The following is a 23,299-nucleotide window of genomic DNA, read 5'->3' on the forward strand; positions in this document are numbered from 1 at the left end:
ACCACCTAAACAATGAGACATACTGTTACTTTAGGTGGTACCTAGCTTTGTGAAGATCCATAATGGCAGGGACAAATCAAAGTACTTAGAACTAAAGGTTCCCTTCTGGTGATGGAGTAACAGGCTGAGTTCATTGCTGATAACATATGATTTGGTTTTGCCAAATCTTGATCCCAAGCTGTGTTGTTCAACATGGCAGCCACTAACCATATGTGGGTAGATTTAAATACTTTAAGATTAATTAAATGAAATTAATAAAAATTAAATTTAAAAAATTCAACTCCTCAGTCATCCAAGTCACATTTCAAGTGTTCAACAGTAGAATGGTAGTGGCTACCATAAAGGACAATGCAAATTCAGGGAACAGTTCGATTGGAGTAGAATGTTCTGTTGAACAGCACTGATCTAGAAAATAAGTAGGTCTCAAAAGAGAGTCTACCAAAAATCACCATTTGGATGCTTGATTGGCCACACCAGGGAGATTCTATCTAGTTTTTATTCTGAACCACTAGTTATCTGAAGGATTGATAGAAGGGTGGAGGCAGTATGATTTTAGATTTGGGGTGGACTGTAAAGCCCAATTTTTTCAGTAAAGATAGCCTTCTGTTGGCAGATCACTGTGGACATGGGTCATAGGCGAGTAGGTAGGAGGATGTTGAAAGGTTAGGGCTTATCCTGAATGAAGAGTGTATGACCTGACTGGGCAGGAGGCAGGGCGCACAGGTACTTTTGATAGTTGCACAAAGGGCGAGCATGGCTATTTAGTTTCTGGAACTTCCTTTGGTTTCTGACCTCCTTACCTTTCTTTATCTGACTATATAAAATAGGTTAGGCATCTTAAGAAAGTGAACCTCAGCTTTCTTTTCTGGTTTAAGAGATTCTTAATGCCTTCCTCAAAAGGAAAGTATTTCCCTTATTAGTCCTGTTTCATATGCCTCTAAAACTTTAAAAGGATTTAAGGAAAGGGAAATCAAATGAAGGCTGATAATACCTCTCACAAGAGTTCAGGATTTCCCTGGTGGCTTGTCACATGAGGGAGTATCTAAGTCACTTTCGACAGTGGTGAGACATTTGGCTACCCTCTCCCATCTACATCTTTTGAGGCTGCCTCATGAACTGAGGAACTGGGAAGGAAAGAACACTGTCTGAGGTCTTCATCTTCAGGGGCTAGGAGACAGGATGTTAAAGAAAATTGATCGGAGGGTAAAGTGTCTCTCGTGGAAGTTAGGAAGTAGGTCAAGAGAGAGATACTAAAAAGAAAGTCACTATTCAAAGAACAACTAGGATTAAGAACAGAGAAACTAGCAACAGAGCCAGGAGTTGTCTCTAGTAACTGTAACAAGGAGCAGTTTTCGGGAACTGAATAGGAGTGTGGGTACGGGGAACAAAGAGGGAATTTCCAAGGTAGCAATAAAAACATGAGCACTGGACCTTACTTATTTAGTCTTGGTTATTTCACCATCGTCTCACGCAAGTAAAAGCTCCAGCATGCAATAAATACTTGCTGAATGAATCCTCAGGAAAGAAAATCACATTGAATGCATGAATTCCTTTATTGAAAATATTGGGCTAGCACTGCATTACATACACTCAGTATCCATAAATGAAGGGCCACACATGTCTGATTGGACAATACTGTTTTAAATAGAGAACACAGCATCTGAATATGCTCTCACAAGTATAATATCATGGACTAAACTAGGTAAGAGTGAACTATATGCAAAATGACCATTTTGTTAATAGCATATGGTTGCAAATGGCATAAATGGTAAACGTGATCATACTGAGACATTCCTGGAATCTCACAGGCACATTATGTAACAAGCAGATTAATAAGGTTCAACTGCCAATAAGTTGTTAATAAAGAGTTTACAACAGAACTTGGGTGAAAGTACACCCAGGCTACAGGTTTAAGATTTTATAGCATTCAAAGAAACTTGTATGGAATGTGAGTGGAGTGAAATAATTGTTGATCTGACAGGAGGCCACATGGTAATTTGTTTGTTCTCTTTTATAAATAGTCTTAAGTAAGAGAATAAGCTAGAGGGAGTATTCCGCCAGCTTAAAGCCAACATTCTAAGCATTGTTTACATTTTTAAAATGCAGGTCTATAAACTACTACTTTCTATTAATTTTTCCTTTCAAAGATCACTGGAAATGTAATTTATGACAGACAACTTTCTCAGCTTTGGCTATTACTTGACATTTTTTTCCATTAGCAGTCTTTGGCTTTTGTAAAAGTTTGACAATCAATAATATTTGTTAAAATTTTAATAAGGTTTTATTATTAACTTTCATAAAAGAGTGTTTAATGATATGAAAGTGAGTTGATATTTAAAAACTGCTTTTTACTTTTTTTTCCGATTGTGGTATAAATGCATTTCTTGGCATTGAATTTTTTTCAAATAAAAGAGTGTAGAAACCAAGACAATTGGGATAATGGACCCTTTTCATTTGATATAAAATATACAGAAATTAAAACATTCAGTCTCATTTAAAACAGAGGCCTGTTAATGTAAAAACTTGGGGAAAATTATGCAAAAAAAATCTAATAAAAATACAAGTTCTGTTATTAACACATGAGATTTTATAAGGAGCAAAACATTTCTTTTCAAAAGCAGGGTTCTAAATCCAGGGTCATAAAAGTATGCATTACTGTAAATATCAATTTATGACTGTGAGAAATGGCTTATTCTTCTTTACACAATTATGTTCAGAGTGAATAACTAAAAATGTATCTTTTCAATGACAAAAATGGAAAGATGGCCTACAACAGTCAAATCAATAAACATTGATAATGAGTTTTTAAAAATTCAGAATTGTGTGTGTGTATATATGTGTGTGTGTATATATGTGTGTGTGTATATATGGACATTAAGCAGCACATACATATACAGATCACCCTAAACAATCAGGGCAAAAAAAATTTAATATAAAACTATATAAATCAAATGGATTTGTTGCCAAAACAGCACAAAATGTATACATTTCTTTACTTCAAGATTTGACACATTAAAAGAAAAAAATTGCCAACACATTTCAAACAATATACTAGAAATAATAAATAAAACAGTTTTTAAAAATCATATATTCCCTTTAAGTGCTATGCACTTTCAATTTTTCTAAATGAGACTAAACTTTTCAATGGCAAACAATAGTATGCTGTACATTTTGGTAATGAAAATTATGTTGATAAATATACAAGGAATGTATATACTTCTACAGTATTTTCTTTTTCACAGTTACCAAAAATAAAAATTGCATTCAACTCACATCTATAAATATTCTGACTTCTCACTCTATGGGTTTGAAGAAAGTGAGAGTATAAAGTCTTTCAACGATCTGAACTTCAAATTCTTTCTTCATCGTCTGCCTTCCACATGTACCCTTCAGAATCTCTCTGCAATGTAATTGCGCTCTGAGATGATGGCAGAAAGAAAGCACTGTGATGGGATGAGGCAGTCTGGGCTGGGGCTTCGTCTTCCAGCTAGCTTTAGCAGGGCTGACTGAACCCAGTCTTTTTAAATGTTCTATTTTAAGGCAGCCTAAATTTCACTCGAATGTCCATACCTCGAGGTCTTGAACTATGAAGTCTTCCTTTTTGGAAAGAATATCATTATTAAAAGTGCTGCAGGAGTTGCTTCGTCCATGGTATAAGTCGGCATCTAACCATAAGCCAAATCGTCCCCTAAAAAAGGTTAAAAAAGCAAAATGGTGAAAACATCTCAACTTTACGTACACGCTTTCTGTCCTCCCTTGTCCCAACTTCCTTCTGTAATGCTATAGTCAAAACCCGAAACTGCTTATAAAACATTTCCTTTATTTCATTTAAATGACCTGTCTTTCAGGTGGTCCCTCATTTGGACACATAAATAAGTCATTTTATCTTCAATTCTTAGTGTCATGTGTTAGACCACACTGTCCTAAATAATCGACTAACTACACATGGACTAACTACAAGCAGCTGACACCAAAGTTTCAGTTACCTGGATTAAAACAGACCCACTCTGGTCAAGTAGTAAATTAATAACAACAACAAAAACCTTACCCTCCACCACCAAGTTCCAAAGAACTTATGTCTCCATTGATAAAGTATGAGTTTTCTCCACTCCACTTGAAGACCTTAGGTAGAAACAGAAGACAAAGAGAGATCAGACATTTCAATCCGGAGAATTAGTAAAGAGGGAGGGGACCACCCATAGGCTGAGGAAGCTTCTGACTTCTAGACCTTTCCCACACCAGGATGAGCTCTCCGAAGTGGTTATGAGGCAGGAAAGATCGCTCGCACACATGTTGGCTCTGACCTGCAATTCCACCCTGGATCTCAGAAGTTCATGCAAAAGTTCCCAAGGCCCAGGAAGGGAACCAAGTGGTTTCTATGCTGCGGTCATGAAGTGCTGAGCAGGCTAGAGTGAGGCCAAGTGAGGTTATGGGATGGGACATCTACCACTCCGACCACAGCCCCCTACCTCCAGCCCCACCCACCCTCCTGACACCACGACACTAGGCCGTCAGTATTCCTTCCATCCAGGTACCTTGAAATGGGGGCTAAATGTGTAGAGAAAAGTTTCGCCTGTGCCATAATAGTGATCACTGAACTTGAAAGGATGAGTCGCATATGCTCCAAAGATCTGTCAAAAGAAAACAGAAATGTTAGCAGCTTTCAAATATAAACCTCTCAAAGAAAGCCCTTCTGAAATATTTTAGCATAATCCTTTTCTGAGGTCTCATTATATCTCTTTCAGCAAGATAATTACGAAGAGCATTACTAAGTCAGTTTCTAAGTAAAAAAGACCACCAACCAATAAATAGAATGTCCCTGGTTCTTATCAGTACCCAAGGGGCTCAGAGAACTTATAGGTCAAAGGTCAGCAATTGCTTCAATTTAAAAAGACTTCCAAAGTCCACTGTAGAGACAAAAGTCTTCCAGTGAATACAGGTGGCACACTGAAACATTAAACAACTACAACATACACCTTGCTCACAGAAATGAGTGGTTGACACAGTGAGGGCCTGTCTCTGATGTGTTTTATAAGTAGAATCATGGTCAGATATTTCCCCAGAGAAAATAAATTTCCCTCCCCCTTGATTCGTAGAAATGAGTTTTCAATATGCTTAATAGAACTGTATCCTTGACGTGACTGATCCAATACTTCGTTCAAAATGACTTTTAAGAAAAAAGTAACAATTCCATAATACTATGGGCTTTCAAGGTGCTTTAGATGTATCTGAATCAATGATTTTGTCTATTTTTTCTTTTTGGGGTTGGAAGAAGCAGTGTTTTCAGAATGACCATCCCACTGGTTCAGCCTCTTGTCCTCCTCAGGTCCCAACCAGTACCTGCAGGGGTGAAGACTGATAAAAATGAGCATACATATTCTGGAAATGTCCCTAGGTGATTCTGATATATCTTCTCCAAATTCCACTTGAGAAACAAAGCTTCAAATGAAGTCTATCTGGAAAATGTCTTATAATTCTTCAAAATAATTTACATCTGATTATTATCATCATGGAATCTCTCTTCAGTTCCTAGCTCCTTGAAATACTAAAAATTAGGCAGAGTAGAAGTCTCAAAACTCTTTCTAACCCATGTTCCTCATACCGAAATCTCTCCTTAGAGCTGCTAAGAACAAAGAAAAAACAGTAACAAATCTTCTTAGCAATCATAGATATTTGTTTAAGCACTGGAGATAGGATGATACTAAGAAATGACTGTTAATTTTTTGGATATACAGCATTATGGTTATGTAAGAAAACATTCATTTTATTTTTTATATTAATTTATTTAGAAAGAAGTTATATAATATGTACATAATTGTATTGTTGGATCTATAGCATCTAAAAATTTAATATATTTGAAATAATAGAACAAAGGAATCCATGGAGGGGAAGGAAGATAGCCAGAAGTGGTAAAAGGAAGGTTAATACGACAAAACCTATAAATGCATAATTGCTCTCTTTCTTCTCTCAGTTTTCTTAGTAGATAAAAATTGCACAACTATATAAATAACAGTTTATTTGTTGACTTTGTAATATATATCAATGTTATACCATAAAATTACTATAAAAAGTGGAAAGACGTAATAGAATATAGGAGTAACATTTCTATACCTCACTGGAATTAAGTTAGTCTAAATCAGGCTCTGTCACCTGATGACTGCTCTATTATTTTCCATAGTGCCTTGTGGCATAAATTACTGCATGGTAATTCTCTCTCAATTACATTTAGGCCCCTTTGCCACAGTAGTTTTCCTTGGCCAGTCTGTAATTTATCCTGACTCCAGGAAGGCTCTCCTCAGCTGTCTCTCGTCCTGGTTCTCCCTGGAAGGTCTATAGCTTAGTCTGCTGCCTTCAGGGAGCTACTAGCCTCCTCTTAATTGTTTACCACCACATTTTTATTGTTTTCTAGAGGAGCCTGGTGGGCTGCAGTCCATGGGGTCGCTAAGAGTCGGACACGACTGAGCGACTTCACTTTCATGCGTTGGAGAAGGAAATGACAACCCACTCCAGTGTTCTTGCCTGGAGAATCCCAGGGACGGCAGAGCCTGGTGGGCTGCCGTCTATGAGGTCGACTGAAGAGACTTAGCAGCAGCAGCAGCAGCAGCAGCAGCAGACTTCCCTTTAGCTTGAACTTCCCCCACGTTCTTCTAAATTATGTCAGGTCTTTTGGGGAGAGCTTCTGAGCTGTATGTTTTATGGTCTGCCCATTCACCTGGAGCTGGGAGCTATAGACTCAGCTTTGGAGCTGGGAGAGGTGGATAGTGGTTCGCTTTTCTCAAAGGTACAGTCCTGCTTTATGAGCACAGTGCTGGGCAGGGGCAGTAGCAACTAGTCTTGGCTCCCCTCTCCTACCTGTAACTTCTGCTCTGTGCTCAAGCAAGGGCAGTAGAGACCCCTGTATTCTCAGCCTGCTGTGCTGAAGGTAGACCAACTGTCCCCTAAGGGGAAGAGCGCCGCCTACCTCCAGGCCACCCTTGGCTGCAGTTCAGCCTCTGAAGCTGAATGGTGGGTAGGGGATAAGAAATGCTGAGGACCTGCCTGGGAGCTGGGGTTGATGGATCCTCGTCTTCTTGTCCATGCACGCCCAGAACGAAGCCTGTGTCTGAACAGGGACTGGGGTCGGGGGGCGGGGGGCTGGGAACAAGTGCCACAGAATCCCACTGTTATTACCGAGATTTATCAGATATTCTTTAAATGAATTTTCACTTGCCATATGCCCTTAGGACAATATCCAGAGACTAAGTGATTATTGCTTTTATAATTCCCATCAGTAATGGCTGTTTCACCAGGGATTGGTTCTGTAGAACTCCTCATGCCTGCCAGTCTGCATATGTAATGCTTTTATATTAGAACTGTATATGGTTCATTTCCAGATAAATGCACAGATGTTGTGCTATCATGTTCCCAAACAGTGGAGCTGCATCCTTCCTTGCCTTGGGGGCAGATGGGATGGGGAAAGCAGAGGTAGTGTCCAGCTGCCTTCAAATAACACAAATGCTTTCAGTAAGATAACACCTCAGAGACAAATAGTGTAATCTTCAGGAATAGGCAGACATCCATTACATACCTTCTGATAGGAAGCTGAGTAAAACCATGCACCATCAAAACCTGCTCTGTGAGGCCAACAGATTTCCCAACAAGTTTGCTATCTATTCGTAACTTAACAGGAGAACAGTGCAGGTTTGTGTATGGTCTAACACCATCTAGCTCTATCTCATCTAAAACATAGCACCTAACTTTGCAAACATTTCACTAAATCTCCAAGTAAATTCCATTTTAAATCTTTGTTGTTATTATTTAAATTTTTTTACCTTGCCTCTCTCTACTATTCAGCTTGGACTATGATTAAATAAAGTGTTCTCAATCTGTAAATAACAGTAGTAACAGTGATAATAGCTGAACCATTCCCCACAACTCTTAATCTATAATTATACTGTAACCTACTCACAGGAAAGATCACAGTCGAGACAGACGGTGCCTTTAGTACCGCAACCACTCATTTTTCCCAAGACAAATTATGACAGCAAATATCTATTTCCCCTAAACTGATCCTAATTATATGGCTTCTCAGCAAGCTCCTCAATGTTTAATAGTGCCCCACACCTAACAGACACTCATGCATTTTCTGAATGGATGCATAAATAAATGGTTGTCAAGTAAACCCTGCTTCCAAATGCCAGAAATAGAGAATAATGATATCTACATCTTAGAAGAGCAAAGAAATTTCTTCTTGCTATAATACAGACCAAATTGAAATGCTCTTGAAAGATGAAAAAGCAGACTTGAAAGATTTCTTCCTTTTGTAATGCAGAAGTTGGCCTGGATGGTGTAGAAAAGAAACCCGGACAGATTCCACCCAAACTCCCAGCTGAGTGAGCCAAGAATTATTAGTGTAGGGTAGATGGGAGTAATATCTATTAATAGATTTCATCAGGGCCTCCAAGACCAAGAGGAATGAAACAGAGATGAAAATGAGAGAGATGAAAGTGTAATGAGCAACGGCCCAGAGTATTTTCTCCTGTTTCATAACAACTGGGCCCATAAGGTACAACACATCACGTGCCTAACCGGCTCTCCATCTCAGGAGCTACGTGGACAAGGTTGGTGGGCACTACCTCAGCCACCTGAAAAGAATTCTGGGATGGCACTGAAACTTCTTTCTGCAACTATCTCCAAATCTCGACTTGAATTCTTCCAACTTCTCCAGTTTCAGCTTGCAGGATATCCCTGTAGCTTCCTACTCTATGATGAGAACAGGGGAAAATGATGTGACTGTACTTGGAGACATGCTCCATTTTCTTTTTTAGAGATGCATTCTGAAGTAAGTAGGGGTAAAACAACATAATAATTGGGGATTTACTTCAATTCTTCAGGAAAGAAAAGAACCAAGTGTCTGTGGCAAAATCCTGCTAACTGTGCAGTCTGGCTGATGGGAGTTCACTGTATCCATCTCTCTCCTGTCGCATAGGTTTGAGAAACTTCATTGAAAAAATGTTTCTCTAAAAGAGGAACAAGCCTCACCTGATTATCCATATCTTTGATGACCAATAGGACAGGACTGTCTAGTGCTGCTGACTTCCGGTAGAGAGTTTTCAAGCTGGTCCCATGCTCTAGCGTGCTGTATGCGAGTCTCCATGGATAGCCCTGCACCCTTGCTGGAAGGCGTCGGGCCAGCTGTGAATCCAAGGATGGAGATGTAAATATACAGGCTGCCTGAAAATCATCACGCATGAACTTGTAGCACCAAACAGATGCCTGTGGCTCAAACTCAAAAATGACATGACTTTCCACATTGTTCCCCTTTACTCTAGCAAATACTTGCCACTATAAACTGAGAAGGCAAAACCATCATTGCTTGACATTGTTTACCTTGGCAGGAATGCTCCCCAGAGCATGTCCTCCCTCTCAGGGATGATGCTGAAGGGTTACTGTGCCACTATACATTTGCAGATAGAGCACCGAGCTTGATTAAGAGGTATGAGTTAGACTCATGCTGTCTTCTGTACACTTCAACCTTTCTTTCACTGAGTATTTTACCAGCTGATCTTTCTAAACATGCCAAGGCTCAGAGCTGTTCCTGACAACTGAAGAGTCTCATCAAACTGAGCACAAGAAAGCATGGGTATTTTATGCCACCTTGCACTTGTATTTTTCACTAACTTTAATATTTAACTTGATTTTGGCTGTCATAGGGCTTCCCAGGTGGTGCTAGTGGTAAAGAACCCACTTGGCAGTGCAGAAGATGGAAGAGATGCAGGTTTGATCCCTGGGTCGGGAAGATCCCCTGGAGGAGGGCATGGCAACCCACTCCAGTATTCTTGCCTAGAGAATCCCATGGACAGAGAAGCCTGGAGGGTTACAGTCCATAGGATCGCACACAACTGAAGTGACTTAGCACAGTAGCTGTCATAAATATCAATAATGCATATCTTTTAAAAAATACAAACAACGGAGGCTATGAAAGATGTTGAGGTCCTCAGAATGCTTGGCGTAGTTCTAGAATCAGCATGAACTCCGTAACTGCTTGGTCAAGTCACTTAGCTTTACGGGCCATCACAGATGCTTTTATAAATTGAGGGACTTGAACTTGGTGATTCCTTAAGGTCTCTGAATTTCAGTTTCTAAGCTGATTGATGGGGGAAGTACAAGAGGTTCCCTTCCTAAAGTTCAAACTCAAGCACATAGTATTTCATGAAAACATAATTAAGAGATGCTCAGGAAACAGAAACTAAACAAAACAAAACAAAACTAAGAGAAAGGAAAGTTTTTCCTAGTAGTAATACATGGTTTTCATAAAGCAAGTTAAGTGTACTTGCTATGTGACATTTACTGAGCCTGATCAATTAAAACCATCGGAACTCTGAGATAAATGATCCTTTTAAAATATGTTAGGACTATAACAGGACACTTTAAACGTTATTCTGAAGACAAGAAATGGTTTTTTGCTCAGGTCTCAGGAAATGGATGTAGGTGTTGCCCAAGTCCTCCTCCCAAGAGGGTGGCAGGGACACTGTCTTTCTGAAACAGGGGGCCTTGGTCAGGCTGCTGGGGTTTTCCTTTGAAACTGGACTCACTCTCCACCCCAAGTGAGAAGAGCAAATGGTCTCGAGGTTTGGAAGGCCCCCACCGTCATCCCCAGGGAGCACACACCTGCTCGATGTGCATGTTCTCCAGAAGCGCGCTGTGGGGCTGCAGGGTCGGCAGGGCGGCCTCGTCCTCATCTTCGTAGTAGCTGCACGTGCTCTTCCTGCGTTTTGCCTCCTCGACCGTGATGATCTGAAACAGAGAAGCCAGGTAAACCAAGAAAAATGATATTCTGGCTTTTCCTTCACCTGCTATTAACAAAAAGGACCTCAGGTACACGATTGCCTCTAACCAGTAGGTTTAGCAGCGGGACATAAACTGAGCCAAGGCTCTTGGGGGGAATGGCTAATTATAATCTCGATTTCAGAGAAAATGCAGAATTTAACACAGAGTGGCTGCAACACTTAATATGTACAAATTAAGTCACAAGTTTTCCAGTCTTGTTACTCTCGGCCATCAGGTAAGAATTATGTATAATTTCACAAGTGATTCATACCTTTGAAATGCCCTGAATGATTCTCCATTAGCCTGCATCTAAATTTGAATTATTAAGGGAGTAATTAGAGATCATACTATGAGTAAGTCTTCTATAAATAGGGAAATTGGGAAGATTAAGAATAGCTTTTTAATCAAGGCTCCTAACGTTTCCTCTCAAGGCCAGGCACATAGCAACCAACAAGCAATCATAGCAACACCGAATGATAACATCTATGGAAAATAACAAAACAAAGAGGCATCAAGCTTTAGTCTAGATTATAATTCTGTTATGATTCTTTATGGACAGTTCAGAAGCCATCAAAGTAGTATTTCCTTCAAAGCTGAAAACAGAAGCACGATGTTGATACACACCATTTATTTCATCGTAAATACACTTGTCAAGTACCAGGTTCAAATCTTTTCACCTTCTTCTTCTCTGAAAATCTGGATAAGTCACCAAATTATTTTGAAATTGAAGGGTATAGAGAGAAAGTAACTAATATACTAAAATACCTGAGTACAATGGAATGATTTTTGCATTATAGAGAAAAAGCACTTACGTTACCTTAGTGAAAAGTTGCCCGATAGTGACTACTTAGTTTCCAGAATGCTGTCACCTGAGCCTGATTTACAGGTAAGGAAATTGGCCCTTAAATTTTTACCGTTTTCTAAGGGGCATTTACTTAAAGAACACACTGTCAAAGAATCACAAATTCAGCATTTTAAATGTGTTAAGTAAAGCACATGTTTGGGGGGGGGACCTCTGCATTTAACACAAGTACAAAATGGGGCTGCAGAATGAAAAAATAAAGTGTGGAATTTTGACTCCAAAGGGAAGGGGCAAACCACACCGGTGTCTCTCTCCAAAGTGAATAAAGACCTGCTCTGGCGGAGAGAGCAGCCTGATCCTTTCTAATTAGAAAGCGTTTCAAAACATCTGAGTGGCAGAGCGCAGAGGGTCCGCGGGCACCTGATAAGCTATCAGGACTCCAACATACCTTCACAAAAGGCTCTTGGTCCGGTCTGGCACAATAGAAAATCTGAATGTCTGGAGGCAGTCTTCGGACTCGCATTGTGAAGGGGTGGGAACTGCCTGCTTGCTCTCTGAAGGGAACAGGTTTTTTGCCTGTCTGCCTCCACAGCACTGTTAGAGCCACGCGGAGCTACAACTGCTTATGTAGTATCTAGTTTCCTGCATGATTGAGTTTCTGTTTCCCTTAGGAGAGCGTTCAATATTTCTCCAGGAACACACCCAAATTAGGATTTCGAGCAAACACACACTTCCTGTTAGGCATAGCTGTGAGGCTGTAAAATGACACTTTCACCTTTGAAACGCTGGTGGTTTCCTAACAGCACAACAAAACTTCATTGTTGCGCGTTTTTTTCCCCCCCTTCTTCATCTTGCACTTTTCTTCCCAACTGTCCTCCGGCTGCCTGAGCTAGCTTTTTCTAGCCCTGCCTTCTCAGATTTTTTTTTTTCCTGCATCTTCTCTGAAGGGAAATCTCCATTTTAAAACTTTGAGTGTGCTCGCTGACATCAGTTTGAATCTCAAAGGAAAGATGAAAAGGAGGCTTTACCGGAGGTAGGTTCATTACATTTAGAACAATGGCGTTTCACGTCAAGACCCTGTCTGTTGAGTATGAGAGACGTCAGAGAAAGGAAGAAGATCTGGTTTACATGAAGCTGAGAAAAACATTACTTTAGATTCAGTTTTTCAAAAGAGTTGGCCAAGTAATATTTACCTTTTAACCTTTCAAAATATTAATCTTAATGACAAATAAGCATGATGAGTCTTCCTCTACTGCCCAGAGCAGATTTCTAGGGGTTGGAGAGAAATGCAGATCAGTATTGGATCAATTTTCAAGGATCTTTCTGTGAGTTTTCCAGGTCAAAAATGGCCTTTTGGTACCCCTGGGGGATTGAGTGCCGCTACATAGATCATCCCAGGGGCCATGAGGCTGTGGAGGATATTTGGTGACCAGTCTCAGGTTGGCCAGAACTTATTCTCAGTGCAAGAGTCTGGACACAATCTAGGGCAGAAGCGCTTGGACTCTGCGCCAGTGAGCTGGCATACCCTTCAGTGCCTGGCGCTTTGTGACAGCTAACATTTGCTGAGTGCTTTCTATATGACCCCAAGTGCCAGCTGCCTTGCAAGGCGTGACACAAGCAATTACAATATATCATTTGTTCGCTTTTCAAATTAGCAGAAGTTTTGAGAAAGGAATAACAGTTAATAAAGCTTTCTGTTAGCAGAAGCACAGTGAGAAGGGTATTCCTCACATTTCTGGCAAACTGTCATTATATACAAAATTAGGAGACTTAAAAAAGTAATGCCCTTATGCTAAGTAATTTCACTTTCAGGAAATTAGGAAAAGAGTCAGAGTTACACATCATCTCAGCCTTGTGAAAAACTCGAATGAATACGATTTCTACAAGTGGCGGAATTGTTAAATTTTGATTGAGGTTTAAAATATGTAACCATTAAAACAAGGCTTCAAAATCTTTAAATAAAATACAATTCTCACAAGATGTCAGGTAAGAAAAGCCAGATACCAAACTACACATAAAAATGACCTCATTTTGCAAAAATAAAAAGACTCACTCTCCCTACCCTTACCCCCTAGAAAACACTCTATGATAGAAAGAGTTTAAAAAATGTACAAAAGTGTTGTGTGTGTGTGGTTAGATATTATTTTTAGAATGTGCAGCATTGTACTTTTCTATAGCTTTCAAATTTAATATAATAAGCAGGTATTTTATAAAATTAGGGAATAATGCTTACTTAAAGAGCTTGGTATGGAGGGTGGACTAATGGTTGGGTTGGCTGGAGGTGCCCTTGAAAGGGTGCAGACAGCTGACTAGGGCGGTGGGCCCCACCCCACATAAGATCAGAATCAACAAACTCTAACTGGAGATGACTGAGGATGAAAGAGAAGAATCTGGGATGATATTTAGGTTTCTGACTTGGGGCACCACTAATTAAGATGAGAAGGCATGAGGACAAGCATGTTTGGGGGAAGGATGACGGGACTTTATGGACATGCTGAGGATCAGACGCCCGTTGGGGAGTGAAGCTTCCTCTTCCCACCCACAGAGGGGAAGGAATGGGACGCCAGGGGCCCGGCTTTAAGGTGATGCTAGTAAGCCGAGTCTGCTCCTGCACGGGAGGGAGCCAGGACAGTTCAATTTTTCTCTTCATTGTACTTTTGGACTTTCTTGTCCATGTGGCAAGAAACTGGGTTAACAGTCCAGTCACCTCTGTCTCCAGGTATCTGTTCTTTCCATGTGCCCCAAGTGTTAACAAGAGCACTAGGGTCTTGGAAGAGGCCACCCCGTTTCTTCCTCCTTCTCCATCCCTTCTTTTCTTCCTCTTCCACCACAGGTCTAGAGACACACCTTCCAGAGGGATGAGCGCTCTCTTTTATCCTGCTCAGTGGCTCAGCCTGAGAGGCTCACTCAAGCCCACTCGACTCTAGCCCGGGAAGTAGACTTCTCTCTCTCTCTGCATGCCTCCTTAGCGCCTTTTCCTCTGTGGGCTGGAGGGCACGGCCACTTCTCCCACTGGACTTGTCAGGAGCTGAGATTCAAGGTTGGGATTAGTGGAAAGAGGCAGAATAGGCCTAAACGAGGGCTGCTTCAGTTCAAGATATCCAGACCTAGTCAGGAAAGGATTGAATTCCCAAAACAATTGAAACCCTCTCTCCAGGCCTCCATACTGGGGCAAGAGACCATACACAGCTTCTACAAGAAAATATACCTTTCCTAGTTCTGCTTCTTCTCGGCACATATCTCATGGGGGCCTCTTGGGCACAGATGGTTAGGTGAGGAGGACAGGAACTGATATTCCCTGATACCTTAGCCAGAATGCCAGTGTCACACCATCTCTGCCTCGTGGAGACCCAGGGGTACCTGTGGGGCCTGTATGTGCTTGACAGCGGCAGCTTGGAAAGAAAGAAGCGTGTGAAGCAGACATGTGGGAATCCACAGCATAAATCTCAAAAGCAGATGAGCTCATCCAAGGAAGATGTAATAGATGAGAAGAGAAAAAGAGTCAGAGATAAACCCTTGGGGAACACCATGAGAAAAGGAACAAGCAAAGTATATTTGGGGGACTTCCCTGGTGGCCTAGTGGTTAAGAATCTGCCTTCCAATCCAGGGAACGTGGGTTTGATCCCTGGTTGGGGAGCTAGGATCCCACTTATCCCAGGGCAACTAAGCCCACGAGCCACAACTACTGAGCTCGCGTGCCACAGCTAAGACCTGATGCAGCTAAATACAAATTAATATATTTTTTAAAATGTACTCAGAAAGACTGGCCAGGGATAGAAATAAAACAAAACAAACCAGAGATGATAAGAAAAGCCAAAGAGAAGGAGAGTCTAACAGGCTTGTGCTGTGCTAAAGTTGCTTCAAGTCATGTCTGACTCTTTGTGACCGCATGAACTGTAGCCCGCCAGGCTCCTCTATCCCTGGGATTCTCCAGGCAAGAATACTGGAGTGGGTTGCCGTGCCCTCCTCCAGGGCATCTTCCCCGCCAAGGAATCGAACTTGAGTTTCTCGCATCTCCTGCACTGGCAGGCGGGTTCTTTACCACTAGTGCCACCTGGGAAACCCTATTTTTAATCAATGGTTTCAAACAAGAAGGAGCAATGTGAAGGCAAACATGCAAACAAGCCAAGTGTGGGGCCACAGACCGCAGTGCTGGGAACCGTGGGCTGAGGGAGCAGAGAAGGAGTACTCGACTGAAAGCCTCGCAGCACTGACCGCTGAGCTGGGCCTGTGAAGGGTGACAGGAGCTTGCTGTGTGTGTGCGTGCACAGCGGGGCTGGGAGTGAGTAAATGAGAAAGGGACGGTGAGGCAAACACACACACGGAAGGACCCGGCGTGTCAGAGGAGTCAGAGCCAAGGGGCCGGCCTCTCCACCCCGCACCGTCCCCGTCTCACAGAGCGCCAGTCTTGGAAGATCTGACAGCCGCTTGATGAACCTGCACCCAGGTTGGGAGTGTTGCTGGAGAAACCGCATCGCCCGCCACCCCCCACTGCAGGCTGATGCCAGACCCCACCCGGGCCTTCAGTAGCAGGCAGCCATCCTCCTGCAGTTCGTCAGCTGGCATTATTCCTGGTTTCTATAGCTCCTACTCAGACCTTCTCTGTATTCCTCCAAGTCTTCCCTTCTTCACTTCTAGGAGATGCCCCCTTCTGCTGTTACCAAGAAATCATGAAATGAGCAATACCACGACTTACATAATATTGCCACTGAATCTGCATTCTGTTCTCACACGTCCTATTCTTTTCTGCTGCCTGAACACCTAAGACCAAGCCTATCCCCACCCCTACATTCCCGCCAACTCTCAGGGATCCAGTCCCTGGCTTATGCCCTCTCTTATTTTATCTTCTGAACCCTCTACCGTTCCTGCTGATCTCTTCTGAAAGGTTAAAGTCTCTCTCACGAGAAGGAAAACCTCCCACCCTCACATTCTCTCCCAGCTTTCCATCTCATTTTTATTCTCCAAAACCAAATTTGAGTGGTTGGCCCACATCCACTAGCTCCATTCACTCACCCTGGATACATTCCCTGAATGTTAGAAGCTACATTTTGAAGCTGCCACTTTAATGAATCTGCTTTTTTGCTGAAGTCACCGACTACTACCTCCTTGGTTTCAGATCTAAAAGACAAACCTTAGTTCTGATCCCTGGGATCAGAACACAGAGCATTTTTTTTTTACTAAACCGAATCTTCTTGCTATGCTCCTTATCACAATGAAGGGCTGGTACCTCGATCCTTCCAGTTTCCATTCTAAAAACCTAAAAATCTAAAGAGATCAATCTTGACATCTTTCTTACTTTCCACATGTAATTACTCACAAAATCCTCTTTCTCCTCCTATCTTTCAAAAGCACTCAGTTTCCTCGGTCATCACTGTCATTCTTTCAGGCACTGCACACACTCAACAGTGACTACTGCAAGAGCTTCCTAGAATGTCTTCAAGTGTTGTCCAATTCCAATCAACTGAACATCTGCCTGCAAGAGCAGGCTCTCCAAAATGCGTGTCTCTGTTTACTTCTCCAGGCTCAAAACAGCTCAGTGCCTTTCTACTGCCCTTAGGAAAATAACCAAACTCTTCAAGCACTTCATAGGTCCTCTGTGACCTGCCATTTCATTATCTCCAGCTTCATTTCTTGCCACTCCCTCAGCTTTGCACCCTATGAACCAGCCACACTGGACTCTTTATTAGTTCATCAAAAGCTGCACACTCTCTGTTTCTCCCTTGGGTCATTCCTCTGCACAGCAGACTTTTCTCTCTGGCCAGAACATGTTCTGTGTCCCACTTCCACCCCAGCTGCCTGTCCCCCAACTTCTGATCTCAGCTCAGATTACTCCTCCTGGGTCACTTCCTTGGATCCCCTAGCTCCATTCAGGTGCCTGGATACATGCTTCCATAGCCTGTGGCACCTCACCTATAATGGCAGTTACCTCACTATATTGTAATGATTCTTTACCAACTGAGCTATCAGGGCTTCCCTCATAGCTCAGTTGGTAAAGAATCTGCCTGCAATGTGGGAGACCTGGGTTCAATCCCTGGGTCGGGAAGATCCCCTGGAGAAGGGAAAGGCTACCCCCTCCAGTATTCTGGCCTGGAGAATTCCATGGACTATACAGTCCATGGGGTCGCAAAGAGTCGGACACAACTAAGCAACTTTCGCTTCATTTCACTATTGTAATGATGTATCCATACTCCTTGATGGTAAATTCTACTTAGCCCATCCATTGTGCTCCTAACATGAGAAGGGCTTGCTAAGTGCCCAAAAAAAAAAAAAAAATTATGAATGGCTTTTCAGGCCAAATTAAGAAGCTTGACTTTCATCATGTACATAATGGGGACCCTGCAGCAGTTTCAAAAAAAGGAAGTGAAATAACTGGCTGGTAGGTGTGGTGATAGTGTCTTTCTGATACACAAAACTAGTTTCAAACAGAAGCATAAGGTTTTCCCTCATAGGATTTCCAAGGCGCACAAGAAATCTTAACTTCCTGCCAGCCAAAAAGTGCTTGGATTTTGGACACGAGAATATTTTGTTTGTGCCTTGTACTTTAAGGACGACAGTCTAACCCTCTTGAGCCTCACCTCCCAGCTCTTGGTGGTTGGCTCACTGAAGAAGTTGTCGATCATAGTCAGTTCTTCTTTCTCCACCACCACAAAGCCTTGCTCTTTGGCGTCTTTCCCATAGACGTCAGGAGACCATTGGACAAAGAACGTGTACAAGTGATCCACCCTGAAAAACACGTTTGCCATAGGGGTTAACACCAAATCTACTTTCCTGGAAGGCACGAGTAGGAACTTGGGCACATACAACTCTCCTTTTCCTGCTTAGCAAGTCCATGTTGCTACTTGGGAAATCTCTCATGTTGAAGACAGTCTCTACTTGTGCATTCCAAATTTGGAAAATAAGTCAATAAATGCAAGCAAAAGTCCACAGACACTGAGCAAATGTCCTTCAATCTGAGGAAAAGATCAAGAGATGGAAGTTAAAGGTAGAAAACACAATGAAATATTTACACCAAATTTTTTTTTCTTCACTGGATCCTCATTTATTGGGTATCTCTATTCACAGGGGAAAAATTGACCTGAAACTTTAGATGGGTCCTGAAACTTTAATATTGACCTGAAACTTTAATATTCCAGTGGGTCTTTATGTAGACTGAAACATTATTATACCTTAATTTTAATAAAATATCTTTAATAACTAGAAAATAGCAGGGATAATACTAGCTATCATTTTAACATTAGAAACAGACTTAATTTAACCAATACTAGGAATGCAGTCTTGCCTTCAATATCTCTGTTCTCTTATACATATTTAACATCTGAAGCATCTCTCCAGACTTAACCAACAAGACAGGTGGCTAGTTCCCAAGAAAAGACTGGGAGCTCTCAGTCTTAGCACCTAAAATACCTCCCACCCTTCACCCATGTGAAAGAGTCAAAAGCTCTCTGACCTGCAACCATCACAGTGGAGGTGTAAAAAACAGATAGGATCAAATGATTCTTAAAGTCTTTAATAATTACAAAATGATAATTTCAATTTGAGTCTCCTGTTTGGCACAGTGCTAACTCATTCCTAAGTTTATAAAAGTTCTTAACTGTAAACATATTGTAACACTCTTGCTGTAGACTGAATATTTGTGTCCCCCTAAAATTCGTATGTTGATATCTAATCCCCAAAGTGATGGTATTTGGATGTAGGACCTTTCAGAGGTGCTTAGGTTATGAGGCAGAGCCCTCATGACTGGGATTAAAACACCCCACAGTGCTGGCTGGCCCCCTGTGCCACGTGAGAACGCAGTGCAAAGACAGCCATCTATGGAACCAGAGCAAGCCCTCACCAGACATTCCATCTGCCAGCACCTTGATCGTGGACTTCCGAGACTCTGGAACTGTCGCAAATAGACCTCTTCTTTAAAAGCCACCGAGTCTGTCACATTCTGTTATAGCAACAAACTGAAGGGTTCCCTGATGGCTCAGTGGTAAGAATGCCCTGGCCACTGAGAGAGACTCAGGTTTGATCCCTGGGTCAGGAAGATCCCCTGGAGAAGAAAATTGCAACCCGTTCCAATATTCTTGCCTGGACAATCTCATGGATAGAGGAGCCTAGTGAGCTCAGTCCCACACAAAAGAGTCAGACACAACTGAGCAACTAAACAACGACAACAAACTGAGAAATATTAACAGGATTAAAACACACAACAGAAATGTCACCATAATTCTAACATTCCAGTGGATCCAACCACCTTTAGGTTTCTATGGTCCTAACCTGTTCTTGATCATATGTACAAGGTTTTCTTTCCACTGTTATCAGGGCTAAGACATAATTGTTATATGTAACATTAAATAGTGCATATTTGCCATTGTTGCTAATCTTTGTACTAACTTGTAATGGCTGCATTTCACAGAAGTAATAAACCATAATTACCCAAATCCCTATGTCCTTGGGATGTTTAGCTTGTTTCCAATTCTTTTGCTTTGGTTGTACAAATAACATTGCAATGAATATCCTCATGATCCATGCCTTTTGTCATCTTTTGAATTATCTCCTCAAGATTAGTTCCCAGAAGAGGGATTATTAGGCCAAAGGGCATGGTTTTATAGCTCGTGATCCATCTTAACAAACTGCTCTTGAAAGCCTGACTAATTTACTCTGACAAGAGCATTACAGTTTGCATCTAAGGTAACAATCTTTCTTATCTTTTCTTTTTTTCTAAATGAATTTCATATATATTTTAAGTTTTACCCCACTGATTCTGTATTTCTTTGAGCGGTAGTAGGTTGAACATTTTTCAAATGTTTGCTTCCTGGCTGCCTTCTATGAACTGGCTCTGTGATTGCGGAGTCATTGTTTTTCTTTTCAATGTATGGGAGCCTTTATAGAATGTAAACATTAACCACTACCAAATGTTTTTCTAAGCTGTTTTTTCCCTTTTATAATAATTATGTCTTTTCTTTCATAATATAAAATTCTTATTTTCATATATTTTAAAGGTATAGTTCCTTTGAGACTTCTACTCCTTCAAAACAAGGGAAGTTGGCACCCAACACAAGGTGTGTATCAGTGTGCTATGATATGCTAACCATTTCTATTTTTTTCTAAAAAAAAAATATATATATATAGATCTATGTTATAACTGTGCATGGCTGTGATAGTTAATTTTATATGTCAACTTGGCTAGGCCGTGGCCAGTCTTTGGTCAAACACGAGTCTAGATGTTGCTGTGAAGATATTTCTTTTTAAAGATGTGATTAACAAGTAAGCACCCTTTCAATAAAGCAGATTATTCTCCATAACGTGGGTAGGCCTCATCCAATCAGTCAAAGGCCTTAAGAGGAAAAGACTAAAGTCCCCAGAGTGAGAAGGAATTGTCTCTAGATGTCCTTCAGGTTTGTGACTACAATATCAACCCCTCCCTGTTCCTCTAGCCTGCTGGCCTACCTGGCACATTTTGAACGTGGCAGCCCCCATAGCCATGTAAGCCAATTCTTTAAAGGGAATCTTTCTCTGTATATGTGTGTGTCTGCATACAGACATATATATACCTACACACACACACATCTTCTCAGTTCTGTTTCTCTTGAGATCCTTGACTAAGACAGTGGACAACTCTGAAAAGCTATGTGAGAAACTGAGGTGAATGGTTATCTCTGGGGAATGGAATGAGGTAGAAGAAAAATACATTATATATATCTTTCCTTAATTTTCTGGACTTGATAGTACATTTTTATAATTTTAAAATTAAAATTACGTTAAAAAAAAGCAAATAATGAGAACTTTCCATCTTAGTCATATCCCTGTCCATCACATTCTGGGTCCACCTCTCCCCGCTGTAGGTGACCACTTCATTATCTCGTGTGTTCCTGCGGTGCTGTTTGTATGTTGTTCATTGTTGTTCAGTCGCCAAGTCGTGTCCGACTCTTTGAGACTCCATGGACTGCAGCACACCAGACCTTCCTGTCCTTCACTATCTCCTAGAATTTGCTCAAACTCATGTCCATTGAGCTGGTGATGCCACCTAACTATCTCATCCTCTGTCACCCTCTTCTTTTCCTGCCTTCAATCTTTCCCAGCATCGGGATCTTTTCCAATGAGTCAGTTCTTCACATCAGGTGGCCAAAGTATTGGAGCTTCAGCATCAATCCTTCCAATGACTATTCAGGGTTAATTTCCTTTAGGACTGACTGGGTTTGATATTTATATCTATTTTTATAGCTAGAAATAAACATGAATATAAATTCTTTTCCTCTTTTGTTTCTATGAGAAATAGTACTATTCTCTAGCTTTTTTTGCTTAACAGTAGAGCCTAGATATCTTTGCACAGCAGTAGAGAGATGGCTTCCTCGTTCTTTCCTTTATAACTACACAGTACTTTCCTGTGTGGATTTACCCTGGTTTACGTAACCATGCTCTCTAGCCTGGTCACCTGGCTTGTTTTCAAGACAGTGCTGTCATAAACTGTGTTATGAGTAACTTGGAACGTCATTTTTGCAAGTCTTACAGACAGAGCTATAGGATGTATTCTCAGAAGTGAGACTGCGTTATCGAAGGAGCAATTCACTTATGGCATCATTTTTTGCCCTCCCACCAGCAATATGTTTGCTGTTTTGAATCTCCAAACTATTTTTATCATGTAATATGACACTTCCTATTAAAAGTTAACTTAACAGTAAAATAAATCATATGACTCCAGAAAGGTTGGTAAGTATACAATTCTAACTCTTTTTGAGTTTTCTAACACTTAAAATTTAGTCCATCTTAAGTGTATTTTAGAAAAAAGTTGAGAAGCAAATATGCTTCACTCTAACTTTTGTAAAAGGACACACTTATTACATGCTTACCCACCTCAGATAAAATGGCTTCCTAAATATATGTGGGTTAGCTCATCTGTGAGAAAGAAGAAAGCAGTTCCTGATACATGGGAGCTGGTCTGCTCCTATTGGCCAGGTCCCACTGGTAGAGGAGCTGGCCTAGCACTCCCAGCTCGGCTCTGGTAATCTCCTGCTGAACATAAACAATTCCACAGAACATGAAAGTGAAAGTGAAAGTGAAGTCGCTCAGTCGTGCCCGACTCTTTGCGACCCCATGGACAGAAGCCTGCACCAAGCTCCTCCGTCCATGGGATTTTCAAGGCAAGAGTACTGGAGTGGGTTGCTATTTCCTTCTCCAGGGAATCTCCCCAACCCAGGGATCGAACCCAGGTCTCTCGCATTGTAGGCAGACAATTTACCGTCTGAGCCACCAGGGAAGTCCACACAGAACATGAACATCAGGCAAAGATACTCTATGACCACGATGAATCATGACAGAGATGAGTCTGCTGAGGTCTTATATCTGAACACAAACAGTGTGCAACCACAAAAATGACCAAACATCCCTCTAATCTGGCTAATATAAATGACTGTGCTACTTCACCAATTAGGGCATTAGCCTCTCTCGTTTTCCCTCCCTCAACGTGGGATTTCTGCGTCTAATCCAGTCTGACTTAAAGTTCTCCCTCGAATCACCTAACATACATCCTGTGACCCTTTTCTAGCACTCTCTAACTAGAAAGGGCCCTAAGATGGCCCTAAGTCCCATGCATTCTACTTCAATACAATAAATCAAGCAAGCTCATTCAACTTCAGGGGTGTTCCTGGTGGTCCCTGGCTGCAGGGCACTGCTTCCTTAAATATTCCTCCCTGTGCACCCACT

General features: G+C 41.4%; 1 protein-coding gene across 3 annotated transcripts in view; it reads right to left on the minus strand.

Annotated features, from left to right (window-relative positions):
* Positions 1 to 1,581: 1,581 nt before the first annotated feature.
* Positions 1,582 to 23,299, minus strand: part of NCOA7 (nuclear receptor coactivator 7) — a 79,687-nt gene continuing 57,969 nt past the window's right edge. For 2 of the 3 annotated variants that reach the window (XM_068984847.1, XM_068984846.1), the window contains exons 9-14: positions 18,187 to 18,334; positions 10,651 to 10,776; positions 9,022 to 9,174; positions 4,536 to 4,631; positions 4,049 to 4,122; positions 1,582 to 3,688 (exon numbers count right to left, since the gene is read on the minus strand). In XM_068984847.1, coding sequence (XP_068840948.1) covers positions 3,553 to 3,688; positions 4,049 to 4,122; positions 4,536 to 4,631; positions 9,022 to 9,174; positions 10,651 to 10,776; positions 18,187 to 18,334 — 733 coding nt within the window. In that variant the 3' untranslated portion in view covers positions 1,582 to 3,552. Of the gene's footprint in view, positions 3,689 to 4,048; positions 4,123 to 4,535; positions 4,632 to 9,021; positions 9,175 to 10,650; positions 10,777 to 12,059; positions 12,135 to 18,186; positions 18,335 to 23,299 lie in introns of those variants that run through there. The other variant, XM_068984848.1, reaches the window with a different exon arrangement.

Source organism: Capricornis sumatraensis, chromosome 13, assembly GCF_032405125.1.
Source record: "Capricornis sumatraensis isolate serow.1 chromosome 13, serow.2, whole genome shotgun sequence".
Lineage (NCBI taxonomy): Eukaryota > Metazoa > Chordata > Mammalia > Artiodactyla > Bovidae > Capricornis > Capricornis sumatraensis.